We start from the raw sequence: 18,785 nt of genomic DNA on the forward strand, positions 1-18,785 counted from the left end.
CGCTCCATATTCGAATATTTAATTTTATTTATAATTTTATTTATTTTATATAATACTCATAAATTTTTAAATAAGATATATAATCATATTAATATGCTATTAATTTAATTTATTATCTATTTAATATTTTTTAATTATATAATTATAAAATTTAATTATTTGATTTATATCTATATTTATATCCATACTTCTAGTATTCAATTTGTATTCTTATTTATTTAAAATAAATATAAATATAAATTTTTGATTAATATTTATATTTATCAAATAAAATAAATATTAATATTAAATATATATCTATCCATATTCGAATCGATTTCAGTCATTTTTATTTAAAAAATATTAAAAATAATATGATTTTATGTAAATAATGACTTATATTTTTTTTTGGGTGACTTATGGCCGTTGTGATTATCGTAGCCATCTATGGCAGTTTTGGGGAATCCATCACAACATAATACTAAATGCCATCGTACCAAAAAAAAAAAAAAAAAACAAAAACAAACCCTGCGTGCCAGTAGAGGATACAAATCTTGGTAATAATATGGGCCTTGAATTTTTTTTTTTGTTTTTTATGGACACTGAATCTTGGCCGACGGTTTCCCGGTGTGCGTATATAAAACCACGGCATGCATTGACTCCTCTCTCCCAAGAAAATTCTCTCCTTTTCTCTTCTCTCTCTCTCTCTCTCTCTCTCTCTCTATCTGGGTTTTTGGTGAGGAGATGGGGAGGCGGAGGGGGGCGAGAGGGCCGGTGAACGTTATGTTCGGATGGGTCCGGCGGCAGTCGGTGAGGGTGAAGGTGTTTCTCGGCGCGGTGGCGGCCATCCTGGCCCTTGTGACCTTGAAAAAACTCGTCCGTAACTACAACCATTTCTTCATCGCCGCCGAGGCCGTCCACGCCGCCGGCATCCTGGTCCTCATCTACAAGCTCACCACCAAAAAGACCTGCTCTGGTTATCTCCTCCTCTCTCTCTCAGTTTTCTTTTTTCTTTTACTGGTATAGAATTTAGCAGTATATAGTATATCTGCTTTGCGGATTCTAAAGCATATGTCGATGTGTTTGATAAAATAGTAACATTCTTTTTTGCCTGATTTTGACATTATAGTAGTTGTAGGGATCATGGTTTTGGTCTATGCGATTTTTTTGCTTGAATTTGGCTTTTTGGAAAAGCTTAGGATTTTTTTTTCAACAAAAAAAAAAAAGGCTTAGGATTGTGTTCAAATTCGGTTCTCTACTGGCAGCGAAAATGTTTGCCGGTATAGAAATTAGCTGTATATGGTATCTGCTTTGTGAATTGTAATGCACATGCTGATGATGTGTTTGACTAAAAAAAGTTAACATTTGAGGCTGATTTTGCCATTGTACGAATTATAGATTGTGATCCTATGTTTGATTTATATGAAGATGATTTTTTTTTTAATTTTTAATATTGGAATTGGTGTTTCTTTTCTTTTTTGTGAAAATTCTAGGATTGTGTTGAATTTGGTTTTCTATTTGGTCTTTAAGGGATTAGTCTCATCGGGTTGATAATTTTTTGGTACATACATAGTTGTAGACGACTTGGACATTGAGACTCTCTCTCTCTCTCTCTCTCTGTTCTTCTTTTTATTTTTTTTTTCTTTTTATTCCATTATTCTTCCATAGATCTTGAATTAAAGTATACAATTAAATAAGTTTATTCGATAAATAGGAGGCCTGAATGCATATGCTAATTGCAATACCCTGATTGTTGGTCAATTTGATAATAATTTCATGATGTCATAGGAAGATGTTATTTTCACCACATCAGGCACTAATTTGGTTCTGTATTGAACTTTAGAAAAAAAGAGTGGTTGTGGAATTAGGTGTTTATTCTCCAAGAAAGTTGCCTGTAGCCCATACTTGGAATTACAATGTTGGACTATAGATGTGGCTGGTGGAAACTTGTATTCTCACTGGCAGCAGAGGAAACCTGCTTCCATAAGCTATTTATTTAGCATCTCAAACTACCAGACTCAATATTTGGGATTAGATTATGTTAATTGAGAGTAAAAATGTGCATAGCTGGTTGGATTGTAAAGTCATGAACCTTGGGCACATGCATCGTTATTTGGTCTTACTAAAAGCTGCTCTTGGTTGAACCTATTATTTATTCTTAATTGATTAGATGGATCCATAAATTGATGAGATGGGGCATAACCTAGAAAGTACAAACATTCGAGGGACTTGGATTTCTTAATAAAAATTTTAAATTTATTAGACAAATGGCTGTGGAGAAGGGTGAACAGGGATAATGATTTAAGGAGAGCAATTCAATAGATGCCATGAAAGAGTCATCCTAAGCCTTCATATTAGACTTAATGCTCTTATATTACCGTATATGCTAGTGATAAAAACCATCTAACTTCCATCAATGTGCATCTGCTTGTAGATGGGTAATGGTATTACAACAAAGTTCTGGTTTACGTTTTCGGTACAATCAGCAGACCGTGGAAGTCAATTTTGAGAATTGCAGAAGCTTCTTTGGATAAGAAAGTCTCTGTGTCCAATTAAGTTTTCGTTACCAATGGGAAGAAGATTTAATACCCAGGCTTAGAAAAAAAAATCAATGATAATAGAATCAGCTAAGATAGTTGATCAATTAAAATGATAAGATTATTATGGGTCTTGAATAGGTATTAGATTGTGGAAATGAAGCAAGTAACAATCTTTTTTGGGTCATAGTTTTTGAATGAAGGAGAAAGCATCTTGGCCTTGATAAGTATCCAAGCGGCAAGGTTCTCTCTAGGGCCAGGCATCTAGCATTTTTATAGTCAATATAAGCATTTTGGTTAGGAAGTTCCCCATGTATGTAGTTCTTTAGAGTGCTTTTAGTCAATGTTAAGAGTTGAGCTCTTGAGAACTTGAGAAATATAGGAATGGAGAATTTTTTGAATGCGCAGTTTTCATTAGAAAGCTTGAAGCTGTAAACCTCTTGAATTGTAATCTTATCTTTCTCTATGAGATTTTGTTGTTTTATTGCATATATAACCTTCTCTTGCCTGGATTTTCCTTCACTCATTTTCTGGATGGTTGATGTCAAGTTGATAGCTGGTTATAAGAGTTTATCGATTATTGCATAGAACCTTCTCCACTAAGAGTTGTGCTGCACAACCAACTTCACTTGATGAAAAGCACTTGGATGGTGATATGGTTATGATTATTTTTTGAAAGGAGGATATGCAATAGGATTGCTAGACCGCTATTAGGGGTTCATCATGTAGTTTTTTGAGTAGTGTAATCTTGAGTAGTTTAGATACCAAGAACTGTACCAAAACATGCTGAAATGGTGCAGATTCTAATGGGTGATTTTGTTTTCATGAAATTTTAAAAAAAATTGTGAAATGGCAACCTCTCTGTTTCTTTCAGTAGTCTACTAACAAGTTAGGCAGTCTCGTTGACTTAAGGTAGTGTTTCGGACTTTATACATTGAGGTAAATATTCCTGATTCACATATAAAATCGGCTGACATGTGTTGCAATTTGAACTCAAGAGAATTAGTCATTGATGGATCTTTCTTGACTCTGTAAGAACCAAATCAAAAAAAAAAAAAAGACTTGTTATTTTTACATTACATATTATACCTGCGAATTGTCGGTTGAAAGAATGAAAATGTTTTTTTTTTTTTTTCATTGTTTTTATTATTTAAATAATCCATGTTTTGACACTTTGTTTTCTTGTCCTTAGGTCTTTCATTGAAATCGCAAGAGTTAACTGCGACATTCCTAGCTGTACGCTATATTGCAGTTTCGTCATTGAAATGGACATTCATACAGTTCTTGATTTTGCAACACTTGTCCCAACTCTTTGGGTTATATATATGATACGATTTAGACTGAAGTCAAGCTACATTAAAGAATTAGACAGCATGCCAAGATATTATTTGGTAATAAACTGCACTACCATCAATATTTGTATGTCTTCCAGGATGAAATTTGATAATTCTATCTGTTTAATCCCTACCTGCTTTAATTTGTCAGACCTTGATTTTGCAAGATCTTCTTTTACTGGACTATATTGTGATCAATTTCTTCCCATATATGGTGTTCTCATGAACTTTTTCAAGATTAATACCTAACTCTTACATAGCCAAATAGGGGAGGTGATGGGTCAGATTCAGGTCAGATCATGCTATATCCATGCCCAATTCTGGACATGTTTCCTAGGATTTAAACCCAGATTCAAATCTGACTTCCAAAATTAAAGCCATTTAACCTCTCATCATCAGTACACCATTGAGATATACTTCAGAGAAACAATGTAGAATGTATTTTTGACAATTTAATACTGTCAATTGGATCCATGCATTAATTTAAATGTGCTTCGATATATGAGGGCCCCTTTGAAATATCTTGATGAGGGATAGAGGGAGTGCTCCCAGAACAGATAAATACTTTGACAGCAAAGCTAATTTTCAAACAAGTACAACTCAAAATGATGAGTAGTTGCTGCATTTCTAATTAGCACTGTTGTCAAGACATGACTCATTATCATCTCATGGTGGTTGGTCTTTTGGGTTTTCAGGTTTGGATCTGCCTAAATTGGAAACTTGATCTTGTTCCAAACCTCACACATTTAATACGGGACACTATTGGATCTAAAATTTACATTGCAGCTTGGGTTAATGCACTATTAATTTCTTCTCATACTTCTATATGTTGGTGTATTTTATATCGATTCACTGATTTACATGGCATGTTAAAGTATATTCATATATTATATGTTTACTTTCTAAAACCATAATTTATCATAGTAAATGAATCATTGTAATTTCCACATACTGTATAAACTAATGTTATCAGGTGGTATATGACACATTTTCTGACCCTGATGCACAAACTCTTCCACAAAGATGGGAATTTACGTCATTTTAAATATTTCTGCAGCTCAAGTTTAATATGTGATTTAATTATTGTATAAAATGATATTAGTTGACAGTGATTGTGTTAGCTCTGGTGTGTTTCTTTTGAATCTCAATTAAGTATCATGTTATAAAGCATGGAAGATTTCAAATTATTGAATTTTTTCTCATTAAAGCTCCCATCTATTCAGGTTTCTCATTAGAAGTTTACAGTGGGACTTAAGTACTTAAAAAAACAGAATGAATATCATTTTTTCACTTAATATATTTTCGGCAGGTGGTTCCTTGTGCTGTGCTAGCAATTCTCATCCATCCCTGGCTCCACGAATTCCAATTCAATAGAATTTGTTGGGCCTTCTGTGTGTATTTGGAATCTGTATCAGTGCTTCCTCAGCTCAGGCTAATGCAAAATGCTAAGGTGCAAGGGTCCCACTGGGACTTTTTACCAAATCGCTTCTTTTTACTGAATCGATTTTGACATTTTTTGATATTTGAATTTGCAGATGGTTGAACCCTTCACAGCTCATTATGTATTTGCTTTGGGAGTTTCAAGATTCTTGGGCTGTGCATATTGGATAATTCAGGTGACTTTTTTCAACTTTCAATTTGTTGCTATTCAATTCAATATGATGTCCATAAGACGCAGCCTACAACACTTAAATATGTCATGGAAGTAGTGTAGATTAAATCACTTTTGTTGTCATTTTCTTTTTTTGCAATTTTTGCAGTTTGCTGCTACTTTCGACTTCATAAACATGCTGTAGGTTTTTTTGCTTAGAATCAAAGTCGAGACTGGGTTATGCTGCAAGGCTTGTCTCCATTTTTTTTCAATTGTTTTCCTGGTTCTTTCCTCTTAACTTAAAGAAATATCTAATTAATTTGTAATATTAACAATTCCTCTATAAATTATTGGTTATGTCAGTTTGAATGAGTATCAGCTGTGAGCCAGAAATATGGTAACTGCCAAACACCAAAAGAGCTTAACCCCATAAGCATTTGAGGCTCCACCCTTAAATCAGTCTTCCACAAGAATTATCCGGATATCAATTCCAATATAACATGCTATGGTAGTTCAGCCTAAAATATGTCCAAATGGTAATGTAATTAAAAGTCTAAACCAATGCATATATCTCCAGAACATGATCTAAAACACATAATCAAGATCGAGATAATAGCTATGAACTTAAAATATGAACACCTCCCCCACTTAATCAGTCATGCCTACTTGTAATTTTCAAAATCTATTATCCACACCAAAAGCAGGAAGAGAAAATTTCTTTCCTAATTCCTTATCCTGCTTCTCATCCTAGCACCTTTTTCGATTTGGATAGGATGGGAAACAATTAATTTTCCAAAATTGTAATCATATGGGTGTCATGATGTAGTTGGCTCGCTGAAGGTCTAGGTTCAAGGTACTGGCAATGGCAGATTTTTGAGAGAAATATATAATATATAATGTTAAGAAAAATATGTGTAAATGTTATACTAGAAAAAAAGGTCAATAATATGCCATCAATTTCAAAATAAAAAAAATTAACTAAGCTGCTATAAATATAGGATATTCTAGTTGCAAATGTTATTTTATTTATATAAAAAGTGAAAATATTTCTTTATGATGAAATGTATAATAAAATGTAGAATCAATGGCTATATTTTTCATTTTCACATAATGGCTGCTAAATGAAATTACTGCAAAATTATAATAGTTACTAAAATTTGGTTATTGTATCATACAAATTGAAAGGTCTCCTAAGCCATTACAATCGCTATTATGTTAGACCTACCACATATTTATAAAATAGTGACATCAAATAGGTGGGTCTGGCATGAACTTTTTCAATAAAATTTGATAACATAGACTATTTTGGTTTTATTGTATTTATTTTTCTTTGTCAATGGTCATTATTTAATGGTGATATAGACTATTTCATGACCTCACTTATCTTTCAGTAGTACTAGAAGTTGGAATAAGTAATGCACAATGAGCTACCATGAACTAAGATTTTAAATCCCATAAGACACCTGTGTCTTAGTTTCTCCATGGAGAGGATGCCCCACTATCTTGTCTCACCCTGACAGTAGTTTCAATTGAGAGTGCCTTAGGTACCCTCAATCTTTCTCCTTTCTTTTCTTTTTTTTCTTTCCTTTTTTTTTCTTTCTTTTCTTCTTTCTTTCCTTCTTTCTTCTTTTTTCTTATCCCTTTGTTTCTTTCTTTCTTTCCTTTTCCTTCATCTTTCTCGTTTCTTTCTTCCTTCAATCCATTAATTCTTTTCTTCTCTTTTTATTTCTTTCCTTTTATTTTTGCTTTTCATCTTTTCATCTACTTTTCTTTTTCATCTTTTCTTCCTTTCTTTTTTTCCTTTTTTCCTCCTCTTTCCTTGTGGATGGGTTTCAGAGTCCTGCCCTATTGCGATTCTGTTTTCTCATAAGAATGGGATGGGACGGTCAGGATGCTCCCTATCCTGTCGGACTTACAACCTGACTATGAACTATTTGATTCATGATCTCATAGACCAATAATATAACATTACATTGTTTTGATAAAACATATGCAATTATGAGTTTTGTACTTCTATTATTTCTCTATTTTGAATAAAAGAATTGATGAGTGGGATATAAACATTAAGGCTGGGAACATAGTTGGCTGAACCATCCGAATCAGATAGTTTGGGGCATGCCAAATCCTATTGGTGGCTAATTGGTGTGGCAGTTCAGGCGTTCGATTTAGAATGCCGGTGAAAACAATGCAAGGGAGAAGGAAAGAGAGGATGAGAGAGAGAAGAGGGGAGGAAAGGAAAGGGAAAGACTAGCGGTTGGCGCGGTGGCCCATCAAGGCTGTAGAGCCTCCAGGTCTCTGGGTCTCTACTGTCCTGTCCTATCTAAGGAATAGGGCGCTTATTCAATCTTGCATTCTTTTCTCGCCCTTGCCTAGTTCTAGCATCCGTGAGATGCAAAAAGAGAGAGATAGGGAGGGAGAGAGAGAGAGAGAAGAAGGGAGGAAAAGGAGGCGGAGAGGCCGTTGGTTGGCTGCTATGGTCATCGAATGGTCCAAAACACCCCTACAGCTGCCACTATTTGAAATAAGATTACCGACTTCACTGTATATCAGATTTTTTAAAAAATTCCATGAAACAGGGGTAAAGGCCCTGTTTTGAATTTACGACGGCCGCATGATTGTTTTGGGCCATTCGATGGCTACGACGGCCATCCAGCAGTCTTCCAACGCCTCTTCGTCGCTTCTCCTCCTCCCCCCTTCTCTTCTCTTTCTATCTCTCTCTTCTCATTTTCTTTCATGGAGGACGTGGAGCCCGAGAGGTCTTGGCGGTCTTCGGTAGTCTCCGTGGCCCTCTGGTGGCCATTGCTGGTGTCTCCGTCAGCCTTCCTTTCCTCCCTCCCTCCCTCTCTCTCCTTTCTTTTTTTCTCTTCGGTTTATCCCCATTTCTATGTCGATGTAGATCGGGTATAGTCCAGTATGGGGGCATACCGACTTGTACCACTGGCTGACTGGCATGGGATCCATTCTAAGTCAGCGATCCTTGGCTGGAAATGTTATAATAAGGTTGAATCAACCACACCTCACAAAGTTTCATGATCCTAGTACAAAAGTTTGGAATGAAAACAAGTACTTATAAGCAAACAAGGAGCAGTGTTATGCACGCATCTAATAATTTCTCTTTAATTTAAATTTTAATATTTTTTATCAATAATGATATATTTAATCAATATCATCATTTTCTCATTACTATATTCTTTTCTGTGTCAAATAACCTACTATGAATATTTTGTTTGTATGGAACTATCAGATACAAGCATAATTAATAAAAGATGATTATTTATATGAAGGTATGCTTGAAGAACTCACAAACAAATATCTAATCATGCATAAGAATGCTTGTTGAATTATTTCAAACTTATTCCCATTCAGTGTATCGTTTACATTACTTGGTGTCATGAATTATGTAGCTGTTTTTTATTGATCAAAGGTGCATGAAATAAATTCTTTTCAAGCTATTGGAGTAGAAATAGATTATTATTCTTTAAATACACAATTATTTATCTGATATTTCACACGGTCAATGCTCATGCCTCCATACTATCTGAAATAAATGGATATAAGAGTGAGCTCTGCACCCAACAAGTAACCAATAATCTTAACTAGTCGGAACAAGTAAGACAAAATATTTTGACAAAAAATCGTATATAGTAAAACTATGTGTTTTGGAAGTAACCTAAAAGTGGTTTATATATAAGCATCATTATTGGTAAGGTAGTGCTAGTAATTCAAAGAGGTTTTCACATTTCATAGTTGTAAATTTCAAAATATTTTATGAAGCTATTTAACATAACTATATTTCAAGAAAATAATAAGCTAGAAACATTAGAAAGGTGGAAGGTTACCTTATAACACAGTCCAATAAACACCCAAATAGTCAACTTGTGCCTATCAAGGACCTGATTTCCATTTTGCAGTATGGTTATCAAAATATGACCAAGATGATTTTTATAACTTAAAGTTTCCAAAATTATACAAATACCTTGATAATCTCTTGAAAATCCTAGGAGTCTCAGATATGGTTATGAATCCAAGAAATCACACTTAGCCCCAAAAACAATGCATCGCTACTGTCCTAAGCATGTAAATCCATTAGGCCCCCCTAATTTGGGTAGTTATAACTTATAATAATAAAACTCCATAATTGATGTTCTCTATATTTTTTGATATCCTAAAATTTCAAACTGAAAGAAACTAAAGCCCAACTCATCACACTTCTTTTATAACATTTTCAACATTAACAAAAGCATAGTGGGTTGGAGGATCTTTGAATTCTAATTGTTGCTACTTAGAGTCGATCTGGCTTAGGCGATGAGCTAAAGCTAAGGATGAGAGGCACCGAGTGGTGACTCAAGGACTCTGAGAGTTGGTTGGATATTGAAAAGCCGTCGGAGAGATCCAAATCTGTACTTTGACCTCCTAGAATGCCTTGAAACACCAGAAGCAAAGGAAGTCAGTTGGTTGGGGTTCCTGGTGGGGGACCCTCCGATGCCTAAGTTAGTTTATCTCAGGGTACAGAGGATGTTTTGTAGAGAAGTTGGAGAAGAGAGATCCATAATCCATGTCAGTTTGTCAGTGAAGAAGAGAGAGTGAAAGCTAGAGTCTTAGCTATCCTCCTCTGTACTCAATGTGGACTTGACACTTGATTGGTCTTGGAGTTACTTGGAGGGTCCCCAGGAAAGATTTATATGGATAAAGGTTGATACTCATTGCAATCGGCATCTTAGGATGTATGAGGGAGGTTGTTGAGGATAACCACTCATATGTCCAGAAGATACGATCTGATAAGATGCAGATCTCATGGTTATGGAAGTTGTTCTGCCATTGTGGGCAGCTATAACTAAATGGTGGAGGATTTGGGCATTTCTGTGCATTTTTCGGGGTCACCATGTGGTGAAAATGATTGACCAAGGTGAGGACTTCATGATGGGCTCGTGGCAGGCTCTGATTGGTTGGTTTTGTTATGCTGGGATGGAGGCAAATCACTTGCCCCCTACTTCTGAGATAGAGGTACCTTGGTAGCTAAGGTGACGAAAGTAGAAGAGTTGCTGGAGATAACCAACCATGGCATCGTGTATGACCCACATAGTTGAGCCACAAAGCCACGAACCGAGCCATGAAGCTGAATGTAGAGGCTGAGCTTTGTAGTCAGAACTGATTCATGGAAAAGTTGGTTCTTTATGTGTTGTGTTCTAATGTGTGGTGTTGTTGAATGATTACCTAGAGTTGAGATCTTATGGCTGTTGAAGTGGAGTTCGGGGCTTACCCCCTAGCCTTAGTTTTAGTCCATCCCACCTGTGTAGGTCAGAATTTCTTTGTGACATCGGCATATTAGCTAGAAGTGCTCGGACTGTTTCGCTTGTATAGGTCGGTTGGCTCTCGAGGCTTAGTAGGCACAGTGGCCTGTACCCAGCCATTCCGCTTGTGTAGATCGGAAGGTCTTCGAGACTTTTAGGCATGGGTGCGTAAGGTGCTTGGGCTGTCCTACTTGTGTAGGTCAGTTAGAACTTCGAGCTTTCAGCATGGGGTTGGAAGTGCTCAAACCATTCCGCCTGTATAGATCGATTGGCTCATGGAGGCTTTGTGGGCGTGGTGGCTTGTGCTTGGGCTATCAGGCCAATTGGAGCCTACTAGCTGTCGAGGCTTATGAGTAGGCATGGTGGCCTGTACTCCGGCCATCTCGACTCTGTAGGTTGGAAGGTCTTCATGACTTCGGTGTGGGAGCTGGAAGAGCTTGGGGTCCTGCTTACATAGGTTGTTGGTTGCCAAGACTTTTTGGCATAAGAGCTAGAGGTGCTTTGGCATAGAGTTATTGGATGGCTTGTCCTATTGCGCTAGAGAGAGTTTGTCGATGATCATTGTGAGACTCACCCAACCTATGGTGGCTTTGTGCACCAAGTTCTTGACCTGAAATTCTTGAAAGAAAATTAATTTGATAATTTGGTCAGAGGTTGACTAAATTCCATGCTTATTTTTCTTCTTCTTGCCGCCTTGCGAGATCGCTTGAAGCGCATGGCAAGGGAGCTTGGTTTGTAGAGCTGGTCAAGAGTGCTCGCATGGCTTTGGTCGGCTTCCAAGGACTCATGTCCCGCATGCATGGCACTCCCATCTTGGATGACATGGAAGGATGGCCTTTAGGGACTTGCATTCAGCGTACACGACATTTGTTTCTTGAATGGCTTAGAAAGGCAGTCTCCAAGGACTCACATTGCGATCTCTAATGATGCATAGCCTAAGAGCTCAGATGGCTTTGGTTGGCCTCTAGGAACTCGTGCCTGATTTTTGGGATGCATGATCTGAGAGCTTGGCCTAAGAGCTCGACATGGGAGCTCAGCCACTAAGGGCTCACATCCAATCTCTAGGAATGCACGATCCAAAAGCTCGGCATCCAAAGACTCATGTCCCAATCTCCAGGGATGTGTGACTTGAGAGCTTGCCTCTAAGGACTTGCATCCCAATCTCTGGGATGCATAACTTGGGAGATCAAATAGCTTTAGTCGGCCTTTAGGTACTCGCATCCTAATCTTCAATGATGCGCAACCTTGAGCTTGGCTTGAGAGCTGGGAATGACTCTAGTCGACTTTTAGGGACTTACATCCTGATCTCCAAGGATGTGCCACTTGGGAGCTCGATGTCTAAAGATTGGCATTGCGATCTCTAGTGATGTGTGACCCAGGAGCTAGGCTTGGGATCTCAGAGTGGCTCTGGTTGAACTTTGGGGACTTGCATCCCGATCTCTAGGAATGTGAGACTCGGGAGCTTGTTATCCAGAGATTTGCATCCAATCTCTAGGGATGTGCAACCTAGAAGCTTGGTGTCTAGAGACTTGCACCCTAACTCTTATGATGTGCGACCTGGAGCTTGGAGTGGCTCTGGTTGGCCTCCAAGGACTCATCTTGATCTCCAAAGATGAGGGACTGTGGAGCTCAGCTTTGGGGACTCACATCCTGATCTCCAGTATGCATGATTGGGAGCTCGAAGTGGCTTTGGTCAGCTTTCGGGGACTCACATCTTGATCTCCAAGGATGCATGACTTGGAGCTCGGCATCCAGGGACTTGCACCCTGATCTCTAGAGATGCACAACTCGGGAGCTCGGCCTAAGAGCTTGGAGTGGCTTTGGTCGGCCTTCGAGGACTCACATCTTGATCTCCAAGGATGTGTGATTCGGGAGCTCGACATGGCTTTGGTCGGCCTTAGGGACCTGCATGCTAATCTTAAGGAAGCGCAACCTGGGAGCTCGGCCTCCAAGGATTGCGTTCTGATCTCCAAGTGTGCACGACCTAGGAGCTTGGCATCCAGGATGGTATCTAGGTACTTGCATCCTAGTCTCCAACAATGTGGGTCCCATATGCATGGCACTTGTGTCCGGGTGGCACAAGAGGGAAACCATCATGGACATGCATCCCGTTCACCAAGGATGTGCATCTTGTGCAGAGAGGGTATAGCATCACAAGGGTATAGCATGTGATGTCAGTCGTGGAAGAGGAGTGGAGTGCAAAGTTGGCCATGAGAGCTTGAGAGACTCTTCGTTGGAGTCATAGGCATGTTGGGATGGGTGGCGGATGGCGTCGCTTGAGCTTTCTACATTCTCATGGTGGTTGTAGTTGAGCATAACCTCCAATAATAGGGTTAGGGCTCTCCTCTAGTGTCAATTTTGTTACCGTCGAGGGTCAATTTGACTCAAGCGGATGAGCTGGAGCTAAGGATGAAAGGTAGTCAATGGTGACTTAGGATTCTATGAGTTTGGTTGGAGATTGAGAAGCCATTGGAGAGATCTGAATCCACACTTTGGCCTCCTAGAGCATCTTGAAACACCAAAAGTGAAGTCCGCTTGCGAGCATTTTCCAGGAGGAACCTTCTGATGCCTAAGTTAGTCTACCTCAAGGTTATAGAGGAGGTTCTGTAGAGAAGAAGGCAAAAATAGAGAGATCCAGAGTCCATGTCAGTGTGTCAGAAGAAGAGAGGAGAGAGAGAGCTAGAGTCTTAGCTATCCTCTCTCTATACTCATTGCGGACTTGACACATGATTGGACTTGACTTGGAGTTACCTGGAAAGTCCTTTAGGAAAGGTTTATATAGGCCAGGATTGGTACCCATCGTGATTGGCATCCTAGGACATATGAGGGAGGCTATTGAGGCTAACCACTTGTATGTCCAGAAGATACAATCAGATAAGATGCGAATGTCATAATTTTTGAAGCCATTCTGCCATTGCAGACTAGCTGTAACTGAGTGGTAGGGGTTTGAGCACCTCCATGCGCCTTTCGAGGTGGCCACATGGTTGGTTGAGGTGAGGATTTGTGGCAGGCTCGTGGTAGACTTTGATTGGTCAATTTTGTCATGCTGGCTGGGGTCGGTTTTGAGGCATAACCATAAGGTCTTATATGCTGAACTTCTAGAAGATTTTCAGAGCTTTTAATAGCTGAAATAATGTATGGACCAATCTAACAAGCAGAAATTTATTTTGTTGAAATATAACATGCAGAAATCTAATAATTAGGAATATAGTTTTCTATAGCTTATATGCACAAAAATTATTTGCAGAATTTTATGTCATAGAATAAGTTACAGAATTATCGTATACAGAAATCTAATGACCAGAAATTCAATTGGTTGTAAATTAGTTCACAGAAATTAATGCTCAGAGTTTTTATTTTTACAGAAATTAAGTAATAAAAATATAATTTATGGAATAATCTAATAATCAGAAATTGGGTAACTAGAAAATTAGCTTGCATCAATTAAAAACATATTTAGTTTTCTGGAAATAAATTTTATGGCAATTATATGATGCAGAAACTTTTTGAACAAACAACATGTGCAGAAAGTTATTCCAAAAATACATTAATATGGTTCTACATTCTAGAAAAGAACTTAATCACAGTAAATTTAAGTCTCTTGCCTATTGGGGTTTTGGATTTTTATGCAATGACATGCTGTTCAATCACAGTTGAAAGGGATTAAGTTTGAAAATATATTGATCGTGATGAGAGCTGAACTTGTGTGGGTGCAAGTGCCATCAAGAGATGGTGCCTGAGAGACCATAGAGGGTGCTCAAAAGAAGAGAGATGCATGTGAAGAGGGGATGCAAGAGAGAGAGAGAGAGAGAGAGAGAGAGGGGTTGGGGGGGGGTGGCGGCGAATATGATAAAAAGAGAGAGATGGGGTGGATGTGGAGTTTGAGAGGGGTGGGAGGCATCTTAAAACTAGTCTAAGCACCATTCAAACTGCTAACTAAAGCCCAATCCTAAACCATTAGCCATAGCCAAATCCTAGACCAGTAACTGAGAACCATTAGCCAAATCCTAGACCAGTAACTGAAGCCTAATCTTAGACCACTAATTACAGCCTTATCCTACACAAAGCCAAATCAAAGTGTCGACTAAAGCCTTTTTAACAGAATACATTTTTTTTTTTAATGAAGATGCATAGAAAGGACATAAAACATATGTAATGAATCTACATATTTGATCCCTACTAGTTATGGTCTCGCAGATAATTGTTGGAGCTAGTTTTCCTAGCTCAAGGAACATTAATATTCCCTCTACTTCTGAAAGCAAGCAATGAACCAAATATTTTGGTTCTGGCCATATTTGGTATACCCTTTTTGCTCGACTCCTAAATATTTTGGGCCTTATTAAGATGGGCTTTATTTGACTTTTTCTCTTGGATCTTGACCCTGACATAATTTGGTTTAGGTATTCATAAGCTCTGGCCAAATGAAAACTTATGAGGCCTTAATCCGCAGCTAATTGATTGAGCTCGTTTGCAAGCTGTGGGCCAAGGTGACACAAAAACTTACCTCTAATTGCATGTACTTAGAAAATCCAGCAAAATCATATTGTTTGATTTTTTTTCCCCTTTGTTTTATTTGGGAAAGTTTTCCTATTAAGATTAATTATTTGAAGTAATTTCTAAGATTTAGGTGCTTTAATCATGGGCTATTATTGGATTTTGGTGGAGGATTGCGAGAATGTCCAATATGTTTCTTTGTGAATACTATCAAGTGTAACTCAGACAAGCGCACTGTGTGGTATCAATTGAGAAGAAGCAAAGATGTCCACAACGTCTGAGTGATTCTTTAGTGTGAGATTTTTTGAGTTTCTAAATTATTTTCCCTTTTTTTGTTGAGTAGGTCTGTTTTGTTTTCTGCTGTAACTACTTTTGTTCCTTCACCAATGGTAGTCTTGCTTTCACAGTCAACCTATCAATCTAGCTTCATCACTCGGGCTGAATACTAATATGAATACATAATACTTTTGTAAAAATTGCTTTGGTTCTTTCTGCATCAACTTAGTTATGCCCTTGACAATTATCTTCTAATGATTCCATGGTTGTGCTGTAATAAATCCATGTTCCTTTTATCCATGCCCCTTTGTGCTTGTAATACATAAAATGAGGGCAATAACTGAGCCCTGCTATAACATTGAACCCCTGAAACTCATTCCATTGTCAGACATGTGCACCACTCAATTCTTTCTTTCTAACATGCACCAGAGAAATAATAATAAGAGTAGCAGAGCGTACCAATTGGTTGAGTTGATGAATTCTCCTGTGTGGATTAAATAGACCTGTGTTTGATCCTGTGCTTGCCCTGCTTTTCGGCCAGGCTTCCACTTGTTGTAGTTCTCCAAACACACACACACACACACAGAGCTTAGATTTACCAAAAATGAGAGTTTATTTATTGGTTTACATAAATGGAAATATTTCCATGTCCTGGATTTCATCCCATAAGTTAAATCTGCATATAGGATTACAGCCAAATCGATATTTCTTCATTTCATTCAATCCTCTTAATTAAAGTTACATCATCCCATGTGCCAAAGATATTTGTATTCTAGTTTGCAATTGATATTTTAATGTAAGCAATACAATAAAGAAAAATAAGCCCTGTGTATTAAAAAATTATTGTTCATTGTGCAGTTAATCGAGACACGTGGATATTTTATAACCTACATGGGAACCGGCTTCTTTTGGTATCCTGCACTCCTCCTTGCGGAACTGGTTCAAACATTCATCTTGGCTGATTTCTGTTACTATTATGTCAAAAGGTATGTTCTCCATGACCTATCAGGCTTTTGCAACACATTTTAAGCCATCACTGCTTTTAGTGAGAACTTGCCACATTGACTTAACTGCTGATGCCTTCTATTGATTTGCAGCTCCATGTTTGGCCAACTGCTGCCAAGGTTGCCTTCTGCTGCATAACCTGAAGCCACAAACTAGCTTATATGATGCCTGACAACTAGCGTGCACTGGCAGTCATTTGTTCACTGCCACTAGCATCATGTCTCATTAAATCACACTGACTGAATTCTTGCATTTAATTTACAAAATGTTTTAAGGTACTATATGTGCTATGATTTGTATGTGTCTTGCTTTTGTAACATTGTAAGAGGGCTTTAGTGTCCTTAAGTCTATTTGAAATTGCTGTTGGTATTAGAGCTTTTAGAGATGTTAGAAGTAGAGTTTTTGAAAGATAGCTTTGGGAAGTAGAGTCTTTATAATAAGATATTTGCTGTTTGGTAGTTACTTTTCTAAAGTACTATAGAATTTTAACTTCCTCCGATAACCAAACTAAGAAAATGCTTTTGGTATGATTAAAAATATAAAGAACATTATATGGTATTATATAGTTGAGTATAATATAATTAATATTATATTATCATATTCTTAATTTGAGATTGCGAGCCGGCGGTCATAGCAACCGTCGTATTCATAGAGAACTCTCCCTATAAACATATATAGCATTCCAATATGATATCAAATACATCGCAACGAAGATGATTGTTATAATGAAAAGTCTAAGTTCAATTAATTAACAAATTTAATTAATAAATAAAGTTGAAAAATCTGGCATCAAATAAATTTTAACGAATAATCTTATAAGATATAATAATAAATCTAAATTCAAATCATCTTGATATTGTCAAATCTTGCATCTGAATTTACTCTCAAAATAGTACACATCTGGTGCATTTAAATCTGAAAAAAAAAAAAAAGAGAGGATAATGAATTCAATAACCTAGTAAATAATGAATATCTTAATTAGATAATCTATACAATAATATAGAATATAATAATTAAAATATAATTTATTTTTACTCAGTATAAAAATATAATCAATTTATTTTCAAAATGTAGGTTCATTAATTTCAATATATATATATATAATTATCAATCTGATTTAGAATAAATTATATTCACCTCAATAGTCTTTAATTATGATTATATTTATATATAGAAGATTGTAAAGCTAAGAGAAGGGAAAATTGGATACTTAACACAATTAAATGCACCAAAGCTGAAAACAAGGAAAATTTTATAAAAGAAGACATACAGGATCAAGGAAAGATATTGGAGTTATCTTGATACATCATTTAGGATGCATCACTAGTTCTATTGAGAATAGGAATAGTAAGTATACATATAGAATTAGAGTATCTAAGATAAATAAGGCTATTAAAAATGGAAATAGGAAAAAAAGGTTGGATTTGAATTTTTACTGAGGTTTGGAAGTGTTAAGATGATATAGGAGTAATTTGCTTGATTATTTTATTTAATAAATTTTAAAGATCAAGAAGATGCCCAATGAATGGAGGAAGATTAGCATGCCAATTCATATGAACAAAAATGATATTGAAAATAGTTCTAATTAATGTGGCATTCAACTCGCGAGCTTCATTATAAAACTTTGAAAGAAGATAATCGAGTACAGATGAAGATATTGATAAGCTCACGATATTGCCGTTAAGACATCGTGATTATCAAATTAAATTTGACTTCAATAAAAATTAAAAGCATGTAGAGAGTAGCGAGTCGAATCGAATTTACAAAGAAGGTGGTATTTTGATTTGAAATTTTTGATTTTATAAAAAAAATTTTGAAAAAATAATTTAAGTCGGAAAACAGAAATTAAAAGTGTGAAAAATAAATTAGATACTAAGATCTACTATTTAGATTCTAGCTTCTACTTGCAATAAAAATAAAAGACAGAAATTTAAAGTGTATAAAAATAAATTGGTACTAAGATCTACTAACTAGATCTTAGCATCTACTTGTAATAAAAATAAAAAAAAATTAAAAGTACAATAAAATAAATTTTGCATTAATTGAAAGTTGAAATTTAATTACAAAAAATTAAAAAAATAATAAAATAAAATAAAATAAAACTATAATAAAGATTTGAAGTTGATCGATGCAGCCTCGTCGAGAAGATGGTTGACGACTTCTTCTTCTTCCTTTGTACTTCGTGGAGCGAACTGATTTTTCTTCTTCTTCTCTTTGGATCTCTAAATCTCTCTAATTTTTTTTTTATTTTTTATTTTTTCTACTTTTTTTTATTTTC

General features: G+C 36.4%; 1 protein-coding gene across 1 annotated transcript; it reads left to right on the forward strand.

The window, feature by feature from the left end:
- Positions 1–644: 644 nt before the first annotated feature.
- LOC105034431 (uncharacterized) lies at positions 645–16,879 on the forward strand. Its single transcript, XM_073243656.1, is given in 7 exon segments — positions 645–955; positions 3,709–3,756; positions 3,759–3,907; positions 5,160–5,300; positions 5,386–5,466; positions 16,361–16,488; positions 16,600–16,879. Coding segments are annotated over 7 exon segments (825 nt in total). The 5' UTR covers positions 645–723; the 3' UTR covers positions 16,646–16,879.
- The last annotated feature ends 1,906 nt before the right edge of the window (positions 16,880–18,785 follow it).

The sequence above is a fragment of the Elaeis guineensis genome, chromosome 9 (assembly GCF_000442705.2).
Source record: "Elaeis guineensis isolate ETL-2024a chromosome 9, EG11, whole genome shotgun sequence".
NCBI lineage: Eukaryota > Viridiplantae > Streptophyta > Magnoliopsida > Arecales > Arecaceae > Elaeis > Elaeis guineensis.